The sequence below is a fragment of the Drosophila suzukii genome, chromosome X (genome assembly GCF_043229965.1).
Source record: "Drosophila suzukii chromosome X, CBGP_Dsuzu_IsoJpt1.0, whole genome shotgun sequence".
Taxonomy (NCBI): Eukaryota; Metazoa; Arthropoda; class Insecta; order Diptera; family Drosophilidae; genus Drosophila; species Drosophila suzukii.
Window position 1 is genome coordinate 22,914,655 of NC_092084.1, and position 19,555 is coordinate 22,934,209.

At 44.9% G+C, this 19,555-nt stretch overlaps 6 protein-coding genes across 7 annotated transcripts; 2 read left to right on the forward strand and 4 right to left on the reverse strand.

Moving 5' to 3' along the window:
• Positions 1 to 639: 639 nt before the first annotated feature.
• Rpt3 (26S proteasome regulatory subunit Rpt3) lies at positions 640 to 2,230 on the forward strand. The gene is made up of 3 exons (XM_017067749.4): positions 640 to 797; positions 865 to 948; positions 1,005 to 2,230. The coding sequence occupies exons 1-3, from the start codon at positions 762 to 764 to the stop codon at positions 2,124 to 2,126; spliced, it is 1,242 nt and encodes a 413-aa protein (XP_016923238.1). The 5' UTR covers positions 640 to 761; the 3' UTR covers positions 2,127 to 2,230.
• Positions 2,231 to 2,466: 236 nt separating this feature from the next.
• SrpRalpha (signal recognition particle receptor alpha) lies at positions 2,467 to 4,778 on the reverse strand. Its single transcript, XM_017067748.4, has 3 exons — positions 4,560 to 4,778; positions 3,835 to 4,497; positions 2,467 to 3,674 (listed from the first exon to the last, which is right to left on the reverse strand). Exons 1-3 carry the CDS (start codon positions 4,674 to 4,676, stop codon positions 2,586 to 2,588), a joined length of 1,869 nt encoding a protein of 622 aa, XP_016923237.2. The 5' UTR covers positions 4,677 to 4,778; the 3' UTR covers positions 2,467 to 2,585.
• A 1,702-nt stretch (positions 4,779 to 6,480) lies between these two features.
• Klp10A (kinesin-like protein 10A) lies at positions 6,481 to 15,036 on the reverse strand. 2 transcript variants are annotated; one of them, XM_017067711.4, is made up of 5 exons: positions 14,854 to 15,036; positions 12,830 to 14,044; positions 10,386 to 10,632; positions 9,499 to 10,323; positions 6,481 to 7,696 (listed from the first exon to the last, which is right to left on the reverse strand). In XM_017067711.4, exons 2-5 carry the CDS (start codon positions 13,879 to 13,881, stop codon positions 7,376 to 7,378), a joined length of 2,445 nt encoding a protein of 814 aa, XP_016923200.2. In that variant the 5' UTR covers positions 13,882 to 14,044; positions 14,854 to 15,036; the 3' UTR covers positions 6,481 to 7,375. The 2 variants fall into 2 exon arrangements, with proteins under 2 accessions (XP_016923200.2, XP_070853943.1); XM_070997842.1 differs by lacking the exons at positions 6,481 to 7,696; positions 14,854 to 15,036 and adding exons at positions 9,184 to 9,435; positions 14,296 to 14,451.
• Positions 7,808 to 9,031, reverse strand: LOC108004702 (uncharacterized). Its single transcript, XM_017067714.4, has one exon. The coding sequence runs from the start codon at positions 8,979 to 8,981 to the stop codon at positions 8,067 to 8,069; it is 915 nt and encodes a 304-aa protein (XP_016923203.2). The 5' UTR covers positions 8,982 to 9,031; the 3' UTR covers positions 7,808 to 8,066.
• Positions 15,037 to 16,025: 989 nt separating the features above from the next.
• On the forward strand, positions 16,026 to 18,492 carry CDK2AP1 (CDK2-associated protein 1). Its single transcript, XM_017067742.4, has one exon. It carries the CDS (start codon positions 16,212 to 16,214, stop codon positions 17,058 to 17,060), a length of 849 nt encoding a protein of 282 aa, XP_016923231.1. The 5' UTR covers positions 16,026 to 16,211; the 3' UTR covers positions 17,061 to 18,492.
• A 15-nt stretch (positions 18,493 to 18,507) lies between these two features.
• On the reverse strand, positions 18,508 to 19,093 carry ssp7 (short spindle 7). Its single transcript, XM_017067747.4, has 3 exons — positions 18,965 to 19,093; positions 18,788 to 18,896; positions 18,508 to 18,725 (listed from the first exon to the last, which is right to left on the reverse strand). The coding sequence occupies exons 1-3, from the start codon at positions 19,029 to 19,031 to the stop codon at positions 18,635 to 18,637; spliced, it is 267 nt and encodes an 88-aa protein (XP_016923236.1). The 5' UTR covers positions 19,032 to 19,093; the 3' UTR covers positions 18,508 to 18,634.
• Positions 19,094 to 19,555: the final 462 nt, after the last annotated feature.

The following is a 19,555-nucleotide window of genomic DNA, read 5'->3' on the forward strand; positions in this document are numbered from 1 at the left end:
GTTTCGAAACATTTTGGGTGCTTTCTTAATTAAAACCCTAGTAAATTTGACTCTCTTGCTAATTAATCACACTTATTTGTACTTCAGGCTTGTATGCTAACTATTTCCCCTTACTTTTACTTTAATTTAATTTAATCCTACTCTTGAATGTATACAGTATATGTATTTCCACAAAAAATCAAGTTCTATCGATTTGTAAATATAAAAATACCAAAAGTACCTTTCCTAATTAGCCAATTAAGAAAGTAATAAAACATTATAAAGCAAGTAACTTAAAAATTAAAAATTGCAGTATCCTCAGGGTATACACGTTTATATTAAATGATAACAAACTCGATATTATTATTATGTAAAGTTATATGCAATAAACAAAATATTTTTATTCAATTTCTAATTGGAAATACTTTTTGAAAATCTAATTAGTTGTTCAAAAATTAAACTATCGATACCTTTTTTATTAGTGAATGCCAGGGGAAGCATATTGCAAGGCAGGGATATATGAAATATTTGTCAGTATTTCATGTACAAAAAATAATTCCTACAAATTAATGCAATATCCATTTCACCCAATTTCCGTTTTGATACGCATATATCGAAAGACCCAACGACACATGAGACCATTTGCCGATTGACCATACGCCGATATCGATTGCAGTGTGTCTTATAGCGTTGCCACCCCGCCGGCTTGTTTTTGACGAGTCATTTTATCGCAGAAAACGCAACTAAACTTAAAAACTGAAACTCACTGCTAGAAGGAAACAATGCCGTACAACATGGACGTTCTGATGCCGGAGAAGGTGCGTAACTGGAGCGCCGTTGCCTGGTCAGCGAAGTAATCTCTCTGTTCCCCCTTTTTCCCACCAGGACGAGCTCTCCGACTTGAAACCCAAGGATGCACACAGTTCCCTGGACGAACTGGACATGGAGGATCTCTACGTGCGCTATAAGGTAAGCAATGTCCGGTTCTCCCCTTGACCAAAGTTAATCGCCCTTTGGGCCCACAGAAACTGCAAAAGACCCTGGAGTTCATCGAGGTGCAGGAGGAGTACATCAAGGATGAGCAGCGCAACCTGAAGAAGGAGTACCTCCACGCCCAGGAGGAGGTGAAGCGCATCCAGTCGGTGCCGCTGGTGATCGGCCAGTTCCTGGAAGCCGTCGATCAGAACACAGGCATCGTGGGCTCCACCACCGGCTCCAACTACTATGTGCGCATCCTGTCCACCATCGATCGGGAGCTGCTCAAGCCCTCCGCCTCGGTGGCCCTGCACAAGCACAGCAACGCTCTGGTGGACGTGCTGCCGCCAGAGGCGGATAGCTCCATTTCGATGCTGCAGCCGGATGAGAAGCCCGATGTGAGCTATGCGGACATTGGTGGCATGGATATGCAGAAACAGGAGATTCGGGAGGCCGTCGAGCTGCCATTGACTCACTTCGAGCTGTACAAGCAGATCGGTATCGATCCGCCGCGCGGTGTCCTCATGTACGGCCCGCCAGGATGCGGCAAGACCATGTTGGCCAAGGCGGTAGCCCACCACACAACGGCTTCGTTCATCCGCGTGGTCGGATCGGAGTTCGTGCAGAAGTATCTCGGCGAGGGGCCGCGCATGGTGCGCGACGTCTTCAGGCTGGCCAAGGAGAACGCACCGGCCATCATCTTCATCGACGAGATCGATGCCATTGCCACCAAGCGTTTCGATGCCCAAACGGGCGCCGATCGCGAGGTGCAGCGCATCCTGCTGGAGCTGCTCAACCAGATGGACGGCTTCGATCAGACCACCAATGTCAAGGTGATCATGGCCACCAACAGGGCGGACACTCTGGATCCGGCCCTGCTGCGTCCCGGTCGTCTGGACCGAAAGATCGAGTTCCCGCTGCCCGATCGTCGCCAGAAGCGACTTGTCTTCTCCACCATCACCTCGAAGATGAACCTCAGCGAGGACGTCGATCTCGAGGAGTTTGTGGCGCGTCCAGACAAGATCTCTGGTGCCGATATAAACGCCATTTGCCAGGAGGCTGGCATGCACGCCGTGCGCGAGAACCGCTACATCGTCCTGGCTAAGGACTTCGAGAAGGGCTACAAGAACAATATCAAGAAGGACGAGCAGGAGCACGAGTTCTACAAATAGACTAAGCACACTACATCTTTCCCACTCATTTTCCCCTACTACACTACTCTCTCCTTTGTACGCCTACAGTTATAACATAAATAAAAACAACTTGTATTCGAAAAGATGTGAAAGGGGTTATCTTTTGGGTTGGCTAAGAAACCGTCTCCAATAAAGCTGTATCCCTTTACATATCCCTTACAGGTACTCCTTAGGCTATGTAAACTATATGATACATAAATTTAAATCGATTAAAGAGTTTAAGACTTAGTTAGATAATTCTAACGGTCAAAAGCAAATACAATTCCATTTAATTAAACTTATCTGATATGGCTCCCCTCCCAGAAGCAAACCATTGCAATTACTCAACAACAAAATAGACAAAAGCACTGTATTTGATTCGGTCAGATGGAGATGTAAACAAAGAGCATTGAAGGGAGGTGGAAAGGATAGGTGGTGGTGGTTCCCCTATGGAGGGCACTACTTCATCAGGGAGTTGACCACAGCGTTCACGTTAATGGCCTTAAGGTCGGCATACGTCTGGCCCGTGCCCACGAACACAATTGGCTGGCCGGTGATGTAGGTCATGGAGATGGCGGCGCCCACCTTGTCGTCAATGGTGTCGAACTTGGTCAGCACGATGCCATCGATGATGTGCGGGTTCTCGTTGGAGGAGTAGTCGGCCAGCGACTGGTTGAACTTGACCAGCTGGTCGACGGCCTCGTTGCCCACCAGGGCCTCGCCCACGAAGAGCACCAGATCCGGGTTGTTCACCTTGATCAGCTTGGACAGCGAGCGCATCAGCGGCTCATTGTCCTGCATGCGTCCCGCTGTGTCCACGAGCACCACATCCACCCGCGTATCGTGGGCGAACTTGATGGCCTCCATGGCAATGCCGGCCGCATCCTTGCCGTAGCCCTTCTCGTACAGCTGCACCATGTTGCGGCCATCGTGCTTGGCCGCCGGATGCAGGGCATTCAGATGGCGGGTGTGTGTGCGCAGCTGCTCGACGGCACCGGCGCGGAACGTATCGCAGGCGGCGATCAAAACATTGAAGTCGTTCTCGATCAGCCAGAAGCAGATCTTGGCCAGGTTGGTGGACTTGCCCACGCCATTCACGCCGCAGAAGATGATCGTGTACGGACGGCCATTGCGCTTCGATTCCAGGGCATCGCGAATAATGTCGATGCGCCGCTTCGGCGAGAGAATTCTCACCAGCGACTGGGTCAGGGCCTCCTTCACCTGGCTGGCGATGCTGTCAAAGGTGCCCATCTGCTTGCCATCCAGACTAGTGGCCACCGAATCGCACAGCTTGGCCGCAATCTCTGTGGCCACGTTCTTCGATATCAAATGGTCGCGCATCTTCTCCAGCGCCGGCTGCAGATCGGCCAGCGACATGGTCTTGGCGCCCACAATGCCCTTGAAGTAGGAGAGCAGGCCACCGCGTTTGTTCTTCTTGGACTGCACCAGCTCCTCCTCCTCCTCCTCAGAGGACTCCTCCTCGTTCTCCGCATCGTCCTCGCTCTCTACGTCGAGGTCGCGGATCACGCCCTGCATAGTGCCCACCAGCTGTCATTCGGGAAGAGATGGAAATGAAGGGTGTGAGTCGCTCAATCGATAATATGGTTATGGATAAGTAAAAGTTTTGATGGGTAATTCAAAAAACTGGTATGTTTATATACTTGGTTGGTTAACCCTTTAGTTTTACCCCTTCCTAAGCCCCACTCACCTCGCTATTGATGTTCTGGTACTGCACATCTTCGGGCGTATCCTTGGAGCGATCGAGCATGACGGCATCCTTGGAGTTGCCGCCCAGATCCCAGACGCGCGGCTTCTTGCCGGCCTTCTCGGAGGCCGTCGACTTGCTGGGCCGGGGATCACCCGGCGAGGTCTTCTTGGTGGGCGTGAGTTTCTCGCGCAGCTTACGCCGATTCTCCCGTATGATGTCGTCCATGGAGGCCCCGTTCTCTGGCGGCGACGATGGTTGCGACTTGGAGGGCGGTGGGCTCTCCTGGATGTTGACCCGCTTCTCCACCGGCTTCTTGTCGTCCTGGATCATCGAGGCAACGGTCTTCTTTGACTTTTGCGACTCATTGTAGGAGCGCATGGCTTTGGGGGCCTTCACCTGCTTGGCGGATGCCTCCTCGGCGGCACTGAGCACGCGTCGGTACTCCCGATCAAAGTCGTACTCGTTGCCCAGTCGCTCCGAGGACGGAATGCCGCCAAACTTGTCCTTGAAGGCCGCCTGCATGTCCGCCAGGAAACCGTCCAGGTAGTTCAGTTTGATCACCTTCTGGAAAATGGCCGCGTAGACCAGGTCTAGTTCGTTGTCCAGCTTGAACTGTACGGCCAGGTGGTCCTCCTCGAAGTACTTGGCCTCTGTGTTCCGGTCCTGCAAGGGAAAACCATTAACAACCATCCGCAGATAGGTCCTTCACTGCGATGTCCACTCACCTCCAGGATGACGCCACGTATCAGGCTGTTTATGCAGGAGGCGAAGCTTCCTTCGGAGGCAGACGAGTGCCACAGCACCACGCCGCCCTTGGTGAATATCACCACAAAGTCCAACATTTTAGCTACGCTTCCGATCCGGCAGTTTGAACACGACCAGGTTTACACGCTCTAGCATTGCATTTGCATCAAGTTGACACAACACAATTCCACGTCACTTGGCCGCCAGGGTTGCCAGACGGCGGAAAACAGCTTTCCCCTGAAACCAGCCCTGAATTACCATTAAAAAATTTTCCCAAATTCAAAAACTAGTTTAATTCGAAACGAAACATGTTTAAATATACTTAAAAAAAACATAAATTAATTTAACAAAAAAAAGAATCAATTTTTATTTATTTATTTACACATGATTTATATGCATTGGTGTTAGCATACAATTTCTTAATATAAAAGATTAGTAATTCTTGAATATTTTCCACCAAAATTACATTGAAATCCCTAAAGAAACACGAAATTTCCCTTCCTAAAAATTATTTCCCTCAAACTTGGCACCTAAATTAAGGGGAACCCCCTAATCTGGCAACTCTTGGCTGCCTAGAGATGACACTTTACTATCACTACTCTATATACCAAATTGAATTGGTTTAAAAATTAAATTCAGAAATATTTAAAAATATTTTTGAACACTTGTTTAAAAAATTATCAGACCTTTCATGCTGTTAGTAATTTTCCATGTTGTTAATAATTTTGTTAAAAATATAAATATAGAAATATGAATTTTTAAAATTAAAAAAAAGGTTTATACACAAAAACAATTCAATTATTTGTTTTTAAGGAAATGACAAGCCCAAGGCTTTGAATAGAAACGATTCCCTTTCAAATACTGTTAAATTTATGTTGGAGGTTAGACTAAATTTGGTGCTAAAAAAATTTCTATTGACTTTTTGATATGCATTTGGATATTATATTGAAATATGAAAATATTTGATACAATTCCGAACGCAATTTCTCAGATTTTGATTTTAATATTTGTTTCTAAAATTGTACACATACGAGTATGCAAAGTTCTTTAGCAGCCCAGATCCCCTTTGAAAATAAAAATGCATTTGTTTTTGCTTTACACATCTTTAATGTTAAATTTAGTTGTGTATGTTCACTTTTTATTACAATATAATTTATTATTTATATTTAATAATACATTATTAGAGTCCAAGTCCTAACACTTTCATTATTTATACCGCATAATATCGAAGCACTCATTCAGTTGGTTTTTCCATATTAACATTGTTTTAAAAACTCGCATTTGGTGGATTAAAAAATGGATATCATTCGCCTGCTTTGGGAGGGGGTACTTTTATAGTGCTCTGAGGAAATGCAATAACAAAATGATTAAACGTCTTGTTTGGATAAAATACTTTAGGAGAAGCACGTGAGTATGTTTTTCATTTTTCGATTTAGTTTAGTTTGTTGTTTTGTTTTTCGTTTCTTTTCGGTTAAGGCTAAGTTTCTATGCTCTCCGCTATTTGGAACCGATTTGTGTTTTTTCTTCAACGCAGTACAAGCCGTGTGTGGAAATCCATGATTTGGTTAAGTTTCGTTTGATTTGCTTTCGATAGTTTAGTTTAGTTTTTAGTCGTTTAAACGTAATTAAATGTATGTAATAAATATTAGTACAAAATGAAATGCAAATCATCTTTAAATAATAATAGCAAAGACAGTTTGCATTTTAAATTCTTCACCGAAGTCGCTTAGAATGACAAAAAAAATATAATGTAAATTATATATAAGGATATATGGATCTAGAGAACGAAAGGAAGTGGATTAAAAGTATCCAAAAAAAAACACTCGCTGGCTAAATATCTCTCAGGCAAAGATTGCAGTTCGGTTACATAAGATAATCATTACAGTTACGGGGGAATACGTATTATGTATGTAAATTGGATTTGGTGCAAGTATTTTAATAAATTAATACAAATTAAATACAGTTTTGTGGCCTTTAAATAAATACAATGCGCGATTAGTTCGTATGTAGTCGTAAAATATAATAGATTTGTGCCGTGGCATGAACAAACTCTGGACGAGCATTGAAAGGACAATAAATGAAAAGGGTACAAATCGCATAAGGTAATTATATTAAATGGAATCTCATATTATAAATAGAGTAGAACGTATGTAAGTAGTAATTATAATATAGTAAATGTCTTTTTCTTTTACAAAAGTATCGACTGCGCAGAAATTATAATTATAATCATATAATCATAACTGAAAGAGAACCCAGCAAAGTCGTGGCCTGCTGTTTAGTTAGTTTTTCGGTTATTGGTGTGTTGCTGTCATGGTAAATCTGCATCTGTATCTGTTCCCGTGCTTAGATCGAAAAGTATATATTAAACAGGCTTTCACCCGTGTCGCTCCTCGATTATTAATGTAGTTAAAAACCTAATAAACTAGCTCTCGCAGCGACAGCGAGTTGGAAAGAGAGACAGAGGATGCTTTAGGGGGCTGACAAGTCTTATTTTTACAAGACATTTTTATTTATATGCTATATAAATATAGGTTTCTTCATGTTCCTTTCATTCATTGTTCTGTTTGTAAAAATACTAGCCCCCGTCGCCAGGACTTCAAGTGTGGACCAGAGCCTCCGGGGAGACTCACATCCACTGGCGAGGGGGCCGCGTGAGGGCCCAATTAAAATTTAAAGTTCTTGTGTGAGTGCATTTAGAGCATTCTTTTTCACAAAGATGGGAAGCCAGAGGGGAATAGTAGTTATTTAAAAAAGAACGGGTTGGAGGGGGGAAAGGTGATCAAGCTGGATACACGGACTAACGCTTGCCGTTCGGCGAGTTGAAACTGCACGAGAGCATCTCCTCCTTGGCCAACTTGGCGCGGTACTCGGCCATCATGTCCCGGCACTGGATGGCGATGTCCAGCAGCTGCGAGAACATCGACTCGCCCCGCTTGCAGTACGAGTCCTGGTCGTAGTCCACATAGTTGGTCAGGTTGTACAGCGCCTTCGATTCGGACAGGAATGTCTCCAGGGTGGCGTTGACGGTGCGGTGGTACTCCACCACCATCTCCTCCGTCTGCTGCAGGTCGTCGATGGCCTGGTGCTGCACAATCAACTCATCGGACATCTCGTGTTCCTGCAGATGGTAATGGATAGGGTTTTAAAGTGTGTGATTTGACAATTGTTAGGAATTAAAATATTTTACAAATATTAACTTAATCCAATAATATGTATCCAATAGATGAAAACCCTTTCACACCCTTAAAATAAAGATATAAGTTTCCCTTTTGATGAAAGACGATTGAATGGAATACTATTTACTTTAATTCACTGTCTACAGGATAGTCTTTTAAATGCAAAGGCGGAACCAATCCTGCATGACCCGAAAGGACCTCGGGTTTCAGTGAAAATCCAAAACAAATGAAATATTTTTTTTTGCGCCAACTCGGGAAATAACAAAATATAAGGAAGTGGAAATGCAGCCAAGTGGTTGACTGCCTTTCAATTTAGATCGTCAACTTGGACGGATATCGTGGCATCCTCGGTCGTGTGCCATTGGGATTGGCCGGATCCCGGATGTAGGGCAGACGACAGGCGTACTTGTACAGCATCTCGTCGCAGTCGAAGGTCGAGAAGAGCGTCTCCGTGCGGGAGCGTTGGAGCATCAGTCGCTTGCTGGACTCACTGGAATCTTCGGCGAACTGCGGCGGAGGTGGCAGCAAGGGCCCATCATATACTTCCATCTCCTCTCTGGCCTTCAGCATCCGCTGGCGTGACTTGGCCTTCGCTATCAGGCTGGCCATCTCGGCGGACTTCAGCGCATAACGCTCTCCTGCTGGGAGCAGCCGCCGGAAGGAGTTATTACGCGGCTGCTCCTTGGCTTTCGCCTCTGCTGGGAGGATCTCTGCTTTGGTTCTCTGACGCCTGGGTTGGGGCATTTCTCGGTTGTCGTCTAGCGGCACAAAGAAAGACTGGTTCAAGGACTCCAGTGGCTCAAAGGGCACATAGAACGCCTCGAAATTGCGTGGTCTTTCTTTCTGTCTGTTCCTCTGCTCCTTGGAACGGTGCACGGGATACGGGGGATGTGCCCACTGCCTGATGCTCATCTTGGATCCCTCTTTGCCCATGGAATTGGTCTGCCGTTTGGCATAAACGTTGTAGGTCCTATTCGCTGGCTTCGCCACCTTGGGCTTGTTGCAGTTCCACACGCGTGGTGGGGGCGATTCCGGCGCCGTTGTAGCCGGCGCAGTGCTAGCTCCAGCTTCACTTGCTCCTCCTCCTGCTCTCTGACCGCCCACCGCACCAGGCAACTGGCTGTAGACGGAGCGCAGAGCGCGTGAGTTGGTATACCTCGCGATATTTGGTGTCTTGCTGTTGCGAGCAGCTTCGTTGTTAAAACGCTTAGTCGGAAATTTAGGCATTATGTTAGGTCGTTTCGATTGACTTGTTTATTGAAGCTATAACCCGAACTGAATGGAATGAGCTGCGAACTGAGCTCCAAGTGGATGTGACTGGGGTGACTGAGGTGAGGCTAAAGGCAAAGCCATCTGCTCAGGGAGGTGGCCTATTCGATTTGATAACCCTTTCAAGACCATTGAATTTATAACCCATGTTTGCTGTTTTTTTTAGCTCAATGCATTGGGAAGGTATATATTATTATTACAACATCAAAACGACATTACAAATTTTTGTTTGCACAAATAAAAACAATTTGAAAAAAAGTTTGAATTGCTATTAAAACCAAATGATAAGATATAGTTCACAGCCAAAAGATTTTGCGTTATTCCCGCCATTCCCAGATCTTCCCAGAGCCAGTTGTTTTGCATAATTCATAATTCATAATTCCAATTAAACTTAGCACGGTCTTGGTTATGTCTAGATGGTGGGCGGACACAGGGACGTGGAAAATATTGGGAGAAAAATGGTTGGAATACTCACGCTCAGCGAACTCAGCATGGCCAGGTCCATGTTGCCAGCGTTTCCGTTCTTGTTGTTATTGTTATTGTTGTTATGAATGCTGCCCGAGTGATGGGAGCCAGGTCCGCCACCGCCGACACGCTGGTTATGCTGCGACTGGGAGGTCGGCGCATGCGAATTCTGGTGCATCTGATGCGAGTGCGGATGCACCAGATTAAGGTCCTCCTCCTCCTCGTCGTCCATTATCTCGATGACATCGCGATCGCCGCCGGGGCCAACCTCGGCGATATCCTTGACCACCAGCTCCTTGACACGGTCCGCATAGCGCAGCGTGTTGAGCGTGTGCTCGCAGGAGCTCAGTCCCGGCGAGATCATGGCGATCATGCAGGTCTTGCTCTTCTCGCCAATGAACGAGTCGCGCAGCACCTGTGTGAGCTTGGAGACACGGAAGGGCAAATGGGCAGACTGTTTGCCCAGAGCACGGATGCACTCCTTGAGCGCCAGCAGCGATTTGTTGATCTCGGCACCCTCCATGCGTGTCTGCCGGTCGGCCGATGAGGTGTCCACGCCACGCTCATTGCCCGCCAAATCGATGAACGAGAACTTGCCATGGATCTTTGTGGTGCCCATCGGTCGCAGGACGATCTGGAAGACGGCATGCGAACGCGACGAGTTCGAGTTGGCCGATGTCTGGCCAGAGGTGCGGGCAGCGTTGCCGTGCTGGATTAGCTTTAGCACCTCCTCCACACTGTCCACCACCTTCTCGGTGAGGCCAACCACCTGCACCTGCTGCTTGCCGTCCTCGAGGACGCGCAGCTTTTGCTTGTCGGCCAGAAGGTCGAATACCTGGTGAGGGAATCCATGATTAGTCGGCTGAAGCAGTCCATAACATAGCATATAACACTCACCTTGCCGCTATAGATCTCAAAGAAACTGGCCGAAACGACTAGATTCATGGAGCGGTAACGCGGCATATTGAGGGTCACAAAAACGTCCTTGGCCGCCATAGCGTAGATGCCGTTCTTGCAGTCCTGCACCTTTCCATTGAACTCGCCGCCCATTGTGTGCGTCTTGCCGGATCCTGTCTGGCCGTAGGCGAAGCACGTCGCCATTCCTCCCTCGAAAATAGTCTTAACCAAAGGCTTGGCTGTGTATCTGCGGGAGAAGAGTGAAAGTTGAAAGTTTAAGTTGTAGTTCAAAAGTTCAAAGAGAAACCATATCGATTCCAAAAAGCAAGAGTAAAAGTTATATATTATTTTACTAGGTTATGCTCATGTTTCAATTTCGATTCACTTAAAATTATGTAGTACTCGAGAGCCGATTTCTCAATGTAATGTTAACTTTTGTCGCTCGAGTTAAATTTGCTTTTTAAAAAAATAAAGTTTTGTTGATTGGTAAATTTTCTTATGTTTACTTTGACCTCTTCTTTTTCAGGTTTGTCAGACCTATTTCTTAATGTCCTGTTAACTTTTGTCGTCAAGTTAAACTTGCTTTTTCTAATAAATGCAGTTTTTCAATATCATGTTGGTGTTTATCTGAATGAAAATTCTAACTAGAGGCAATGTTCGTGTTAAATTTATTGACAAAAAGTTCGTAAAATCCTCTTTCACAGGTTTGTCGTAAGCTTAATGCGAACTTTCTCTAATAGTTAACAAACTAGAACTCTAACATAACATTAAGAAACTGCACCTAAACATTTTAATTTGATTTAGTCAAAGACTACCCCATCTGTATAATAAACTACAGGTTAAACACCCCATAAAAATGCAAAGAAACAATATAAAATTGTGAATATAATTATTTTCTGCCTAAGTATTGGTCTTTTGATGATAAGGCATGATTCTTTTCCAATCAGCTGGCGATTCACTCGTTATCGTAAACAGTCTTTCGTATTAATCCCCGCCATTACTCATGGGGTATACTCTGCAGTTCGCCGTGACGCAACGTTTACGTGTGGCGTTTATGGTGTTTATGGCGTTACCAATTCCAGATAGCCATATAATACAGCCGAGCACAAAAACCGGAAACCGATTTAAAGCCAAGAAGTTGGCGGAGAAAGGGGTGCAAACGAAAGTCGGACAGCAGCAGATAAACAAAGTGAAGAGCCGCTTTAATTCAATTGAAGCAAGCAATTACTAATGGCCAAATGCCGGGCCAAAAGGCAGTTACTTTTCGAAATCTCTTCCGCTGGAAGAATTCAATACAATAGAGTTCGAGCGTGGATCGGCCATCGCGGGGGGAGGCGTATGTCTGGGCCTTCGACTTAGTCATACAAAGCAAACTTGGCTATTTCGGGAGCAACCGCTTTCGGATGCATGTCTCTGTTTCGGTTTCTGTTGCCGTCTCTGTCGGCATGACTCAAACGAGGCGCTCGGCCAGAGATGCCCGAGCGTCCAGACCAGTCACCAAAACAAGTTCCCAATAAATATTTAGTCAATTGGAACTCAGCAAACATTGGAACTCATAAACTATTTCGAACTTTTATGATTTGTTATTCTATTCAGGAATATTAACGATCTTGTAATCACATAAAAATAGATTGTAATCATAATAGAAACATTCAATTTGTTATTTAAATGATATCATAATGAATCGAATAGATAAAAATAAATCTGCTATTTGATGAATGGTAGATTTGAATGATAGTTCCCAACTATTTGATTTGTTTTAATGTTTTAATTGTTATTAAAAGCAGATTTAAACGATCATATATCACATAAAAATAGTTTTCAAATATATACAAACATTCAATTTGTTTTAAAAGACTTCTTGCATAGGGTATGCATGATATCATAATGTATCATAAAAGATAAGAATTAATCTGTTATTTCAAGAGCCTTAAATTTGAATGAAAGTTTGCAACTATTTTATTTGCATTAATGTTTTAATTCTTATTTAATAAAGAAATAAATTATCTTTAAATCAAATCGAAATGGTTTGCGAAGACATATTTTATAGGGTAACATGATGATTCAAATAGATAAGAATTAATTCCCGATTTGATGAGCTTTAAATTTGAATGAATGGAACACAAATTATTCCTACAGATAAGATTAATCCCATGAATATAAACTCATTAAGGCACATTTAAATATGATCAGTACCTGAAGAAGTATTTTACGAATAGCATTTGAGGCCACTATATAAAAAAAAAGAAAATCCAATGTTTGTTTAACAGCACCAGTAACTCAACGAAATCCTTCAACGCTATAAGCCAAGCAAACCGAAGCTTGTACTACCCAAATACGGATTTGTTTGGCTTTCAGTCGATAGATATAATAGATAGATAGATTTGCTTGACTTTCAACCAATAGATTCAATAGATAGATAGATGAACTCGGCCAGTACTCACTTGTATACCATGGCATTGTCGCAAGTGTCGTTGAAGGCGTAATCGAAGCGAAACTTGTGGTTCTCCAGGAACTTGGTGAGGTCGACCTTGCTGCGCGGCTCGTGCACGATGAGCATGTCCTTGCGCGGCACCGAGATGACGTCGATCTCCTTGCGGTTGACCTCCTTGCGGCTAATGGGTCGCTTGCGCACGCACACGGTGATCTGATGATCGTCGACTGCCTGTCCATCGAGCAGTGGCACAAACTCCAGCGTGCCCTGGTACTCGCGTATCATTTGCGCTGTCTCCCAGTTCGGATTGCCCGGATCTTGGTTCATCAGGGCCACCTTCTCCTCCTTCATCTCGGCCTGGCGGGCGCGACGCTTCTCGCGGTTCTCCTTCAGCCGCTCCACCTCCTTCAATGCATGCGATCGTCGTGCGCCGCCGGCTCCCTGGGTCGTGTTGCTGGCCGGTGCAGCGGCTGTCTGGGCCGCCGGAGCATTGGCAGTGGCTCCCGCTCCGGGGTTGGGCAATGTGTTATTGGGCACCGCCGAGGCGATCCTCGTCTGCTGCTGACCGGTAACATTCTGCGAGTAGCGTGGTCGCTGTAATCCAGTTGTTGTAGTAGTTGTAGTGGTAGTGGTGCCTCCTCCGCCGCCGCCAGCCGTGGCGTTCGAGTTGCTGTTCGTATTACCGCTATTGCTATTGCCCAGCGGATGTGGGATCGTTTGGGTCTCCTGGATCTTGTTCAGCATGTTGCCGGCCATGGTCATGCGGCTAGTGAGATTGCCACCGATGGCCGATTGTGTGGGATTGCGCGATAGGTTCATCGGGGCGGTGGCCTGCTTCTTGGGCTCTGGAGCGGCATGCTGCTCCACGGTGTCCTGCAGCAGCTCCGGATTAAGCGTGAGTATGGCATCCAGTTCCACCTCCTTGCCCTTGGTTTCGCCACGCTCATACCATTCGACTGTGATGCACTTGCCCGATTGATTGATCACCGCCACCACGGCCATGTGGACGCGACCGTCCGTCCGCTTGATCTTGACACTCTGCCCCACCGTAATCATGTCCATTTCGGATGAGGATGAGGATCGGAGCTGTCGTTGTCTTTGGATCTTTCCTAACGAATATCCTTTTGCTCCACTGCTTAGCCGACTGCTTGTGTAGGAGGACGTTGTTGTTGATGTTGTTGTTGTTCCCGTTAGTTGTGTAGAACTACTTTTTTGTGTCTGCTGTCTGAACAAATATTTAAGAGAAAAAAAATGAACAAAAATTAGAGTACTGATTTTTTGTGAGGTCGAAAATAATGTCGTTCTACTCAAACCTAACTACTGGAGTGATATGAGTCCAGAAGGGAATGGAAGCCCCAAAATCGGAAATTTGGAATGACGGCTAAATCGCAGGCAACTGCTTGCCGAGGTCGCGTCTGTTTTTTTTTTCGAGTGTTTTAACGAGTGTGTGTGTGTGTGTTTGTGCTGCTTGCTGACCTGCGCCAGTATGGGTGTGCGTTTAAGCCGAATTTAAATGCCAACTGTCGTTTTTTCGCGTTGCGTCTGGCAACGGATAACAAAAACGAAGAACGCCGATTGGATTGCAGGGAAATGCGGAAGCGGGAGCGGGAATGGGAATGGAATTCTAAACAAGGGATTTGATCCCATCCACAATACAATCCCGTTCCCGTTGTTGTTCTAGTAGTTGTTGTTGTTGTGCGCCCATTTTGTGGGCACTGGCGGGCACTGTGCAACACTGACAGCCGAGCGGCACACATAGCGACACATATGCAGCTGCGGCGGCCCTTTTGGCCGAAAAATCAACAAACTACGGCCTTTGGCAACCAATCAATGTTTTCGTCGCCTAATTAGATGCAAAAAAAAAGAGAGTCACACACACACACAGGCAAAGAAATCGTGGGAAATGCGTTTGCTTTACGTCATACACGGAGCTCCCACACACACTCGCACACACAGGCACACACAGCGATGCAAAAAAACAGACGGTCGCGGAAATATAATTGAATTTTTCGCAATCTGCTGCCCTTTGCTCACCTTCCTTGCTGTCTTCCCAACCGCTACGACGTCTTCGCACTTCCCCTTAAAAAAAAACCTAGGGATTTATCGACCGATCACAACGAAATATCACAAAATCTGCTCGAAATAGTTTTGCAAGCGACCAGATGTCAGCAACACAATTTTTTTAGTTTCGCCTCGCCATTGTTTTTTGCCACACTGTCATGACGATGCGCCGCGTTGCACAACACTGGACTGCAGCGCGGCCAGTGCTGGCAACCAGCCGTTGCATTTGAAATGGGTGCTTGTTCGTGAGCAGAAAAGTGAATATAATTTATTTTAAGCGGTAGTTTTGTATGGCACAGCGGTTGTTGGATGGTTATAGGGGTTTTGGGTAGTAATACAAGTCCAATGGAAGCGGGTACCATTGGATTTATTTACCTCCGTGAGTTACCCAGCACTGGCGGTTTAAGCGTTTTAGAACATCAGCTGTTTTTAAATATTACAATAAGTAACGACCGCCAAAAATGGACTTCTAATTGTATTAGTATAACGCTTCCTTTAATTATTGTACTATCTATTTTTTCTTTTTTGGTAATTTAAATACAACTATAAAACCAAAGATATGTACATATATATTCGCTATCTGTTTATCTGTTTATCTATTTTCAATTTACTTTTACATGTTGTAAATTGTCAATTTAAGATGTTTTAATTAAACATAAAAATAACGCTCATTTTGATTCACAAGTATCAAACAATTAGCAAATTTGAAAAACAAACAAAACTATAAAACGCTTGAGTACAAAATGCATACATTTTCATCAAATTGGATAAAAAGATAAAAAACAAAGTAGGCCGTTCAAAATAAAAATCACAAATAAATATTTGTTACGGTCCCTGTACAAAAAGAAATTAAATTTAAATAAAAGTTTAAAATACAATTATTATGCTCGTACTAGTAATATCCTAGTTGCATATCTATCTATTATGGATAATACATTCAGCGGGTTATCTAAAACATTCAAAAAGTTGTCTAAAACTATAATTTTTATATTTGATTAAATAAATTTGTTTGTATCCCTAACCCGCATTTGACCAAAAGCACTTTGGCCAGTTTATTTCGCACAGTGTAATCACGCAGATTTGAAGTGTGATGAGTGCACATCTCATCGCGTTTTCATCGATAACATCGAATTAGTGCCACCTCTAGTTGGTAGTGGGTTAACTTAATAACGCCTCCTGATATCGAAGAACGATATCGATATCATATCACAAGATAAAAAAAACAATAAAACGCACCAAATTATTTGTTTGACCGCAAGAAAAGATACGGAATCATCAGCTGGACGCAGACGCCACATCGACGGATCGATACCTGAACACCCAGCGCCACCATGGACATCATGGACATCCAGGCCGTAGAGTCCAAGCTGAGTGACGTCACGGTGACACCGATTCCACGCAGCCAGGTGCAGAATTTCTACAACTACCAGCAGCAGCGGGAGCAGCGCGAGCAGCAGCCTCAGATCCAGATTTCGGCCATCCACCACTCGCGGGGCTCCGGCGGCGGGGGAGGTGGATCCGGATCCGCCAACTCGGCCACCGACTACTCCACGGGCAGCGGGGGAAAGCGGGAGCGGGAACGCTCCTCGGTGAACGACTACAGCAGCAGCTCGTCCAGCAAACAGAGCTCCGCTGCGGCGGCCAATGCAGCTGCCACTGCCGCCGCCGTCGCTGCCCTCCAGTACTCCCCGCAGTTCCTCCAGGCCCAGTTGGCCCTCCTCCAGCAGCAGTCGAACACCACGGCCACGCCGGCTGCTGCCGCCGCTGCTGCCCTCTCCCTGGCCAACATGTGCTCCAGCAATGGCGGACAGAGGAACTCCGGCTCCGGTTCCGGCATCTCCTCCTCCGCCAGCAATGGCCAGAGCATGGGCCTCAACCTAAGCTCCTCGCAGCTGAAATACCCGCCGCCCTCCACCTCGCCCGTGGTGGTGACCACTCAGACATCGGCCAACATCACCACGCCGTTGACCTCCACGGCCAGCCTGCCGTCCGTGGGCCCGAGCAACGGGCTGACCAAGTACGCCCAGCTGTTGGCCGTCATTGAGGAGATGGGACGCGACATCAGGCCCACGTACACGGGCTCGCGCAGCTCCACGGAGCGACTCAAGCGCGGTATTGTCCATGCCCGCATCCTGGTGCGTGAATGCCTCATGGAGACGGAGCGAGCGGCGCGCCAATGAGAGGAGGAGTCGCTGGCGCCGCAGCTGACGACGCCGGATTGATAAGGACCAGGAGGCGAGGAGCATCCTCATCTAACGACTAGGTTAATTCCCCCAAACCGTGGAGAGAATGGGTCGCACTTATTGACCAGGCATCTTTCGAGCGATCTTTGCACAATTGTGAGCGTGTTCTGCTAGGAAATCATGGGATTCATGTCATAGGTTAACTTTCCCATTGCTTTATCTTCGGAAAAAAAGAACCTGCTCAAGAAATGCTATCATGGTTCCTTTTCTTGAGCGCTTCTTTTTCTGTTTGTTTTGATTTTATCGCTTGAATCGAAAAGTTTTTAGTTTCTTGAAATTATCGCAATAACAAATATTGTACATACATTTAGCTCGCTTTTTAAGTTACATTTTTATTTAATTAAGTCAGATCATTGAACAGATTTTTTTATGCACATATATTGCAATTACTTGATTTTATTGTTTGAATCCAATAACTTCTAGTTTCTTGAAATTTACACCTTAGCAGATCGCAATAAGGACAATTAGACATAACTTTACTTGTTTTTTAAGTTAAATTTTATAATTATTAAATTTGATTATAGATTTTGAGTATACAAATTTTGAAATTATTAATTTTTATTCTATTATTAAGCTGAAAATAGTTTGTAAACTTTTGGCTTAAGCAAAAAAATTAAGTTAAATACCCGGCCCTTAGAGTTCCCACGGAAATATGCTCATATCGCTGCAAAGAATGCCTAGAGTTTATGCAGAGACCCATCCTATCCCATATTACGCATTAAAAAGTAGCAATTTGTATTAGCGTGTAAGTCCCCATCAACTTATTGGCCCTCGGGCCGTTGGACCATAGTTAAAGAATGTTTAGACTAGCTCAGGTTACAATCGGTTACATCTACAATGCTCTAGCTGCAGCACAAGTTTACGAACCGAACCAATCCGCAAATCGCATCGGATTTGTATCTTCACCATTTACATACCCATTAATCTGTATCCGTAATCGTAAGACTAAAATGCACCTGCTGATTGTGTCCCGATGTGTGCTTGTCCCCCCATGTGTGTGCGACTGCGTAATGAGTGCGATTAATTATCTAATGGCAATGGCCGAGCCGTAGGAGATCCGTCGAGGGGCAGGATATATAGGCAAGTTGGTCACTGCCGGGGTCTCCTCGTTACTTTTAGAGAACTATACAAATTCATATATGTAGTTAAGCAGAGATATATGTATACATATATACTTGTTATGCAAGCAAACAATGTGCATGTCCAAGTGAAATGGTGAATTAGTGGCAATTGACACGAGAATATTTATATATGTATACACATAGAACACAACTTGTATATTTACTATATGTATGAGCAAATACGACTAAGTTCAAGCCTGTATACCAAACCGAAATCGAAATAAATGCGCAATTTTGGTTTTTGTAAACGAGATTCCCATTAATTATTTCGCCAGGTCAATGTTATATTTTCAAAAAACAGTCGGTTATTTTAGTTCTGAGGTTGTTTTTAAATTTATAATTTGTATTTATAGTTTGTTTAATTGTTATTTCCATTTGCAGGAGCAGTTTCTAGCAATCGAACCTGGGACAGCAGCCGGGATAGGGCTTGCTCAGATCCTCCTGCATTTTGCAGGGCTTCAAAGTGGCCACCGAAGGGCATCTGGAAGGGACAATTGAGTGAGTCGAGGAGAAGGAGCTACTGCCTTTGGAGTTGAAACTTACGTCAGGGCGGAAAGTTTCTTGGGTCCCTGGCAGGTGTACTGCAAACAACGTCCTTGCGGGCTATATGTCTCTCCGGTCTTCAGCTTCTGGCCGCCGATCTCGCAGTCCGCTGAGGGAGAAGAAAGCACAATGATAAGGATATGGAGCTGGAGCTGGAGGAGCAGATGGCCTATTTACCGCCGAAAACGACGAGCGAGTGGGCGCCAAGAACTATCAAGCAGAGTACGAACGTAACCGATTTCATCTTGTGCAGCAAACTGATCTGGCGATCGCTCAGTTCCCCGACTATATAGTTATTTGTTTGGGGTGCGCCTGTGATTAGATTGAAAGGTCAAGATCCCCGTGCTGCGACGATTGCGTCCCCGGGGTCTTTGGGTGTATCAAATGGGCGGACAAATCTTGTTACGAACAGATCCAGACTTTAAACTAGCAAAACAGCTGCAGTCCCAGTAATAGCATCATTAAGTCCCTCGTAAAATTTTAGGTATTGAAAAATAATTGATTTTTGTATTCAACTGTTTGGGGCTTTCACAGTCTATTATTCAAATATTTCCAACCTACAGAAGTACCATAATTATCAGCCATAAAGCTCCCTTTAACTTAGACTTAAGTAACTGCAATAGCATGCTAAAATGGATTTATTTAGAAGTATTGACATCTTAATAGTAGTCTGTCTAAAGTAAAGTAGTATATTTCACCAAAGTAAGGCTAACCTTTTTTTTAAGATCTGTGGATAGTAGTAATCTCTTTTAAAAGCAAAATGATTTT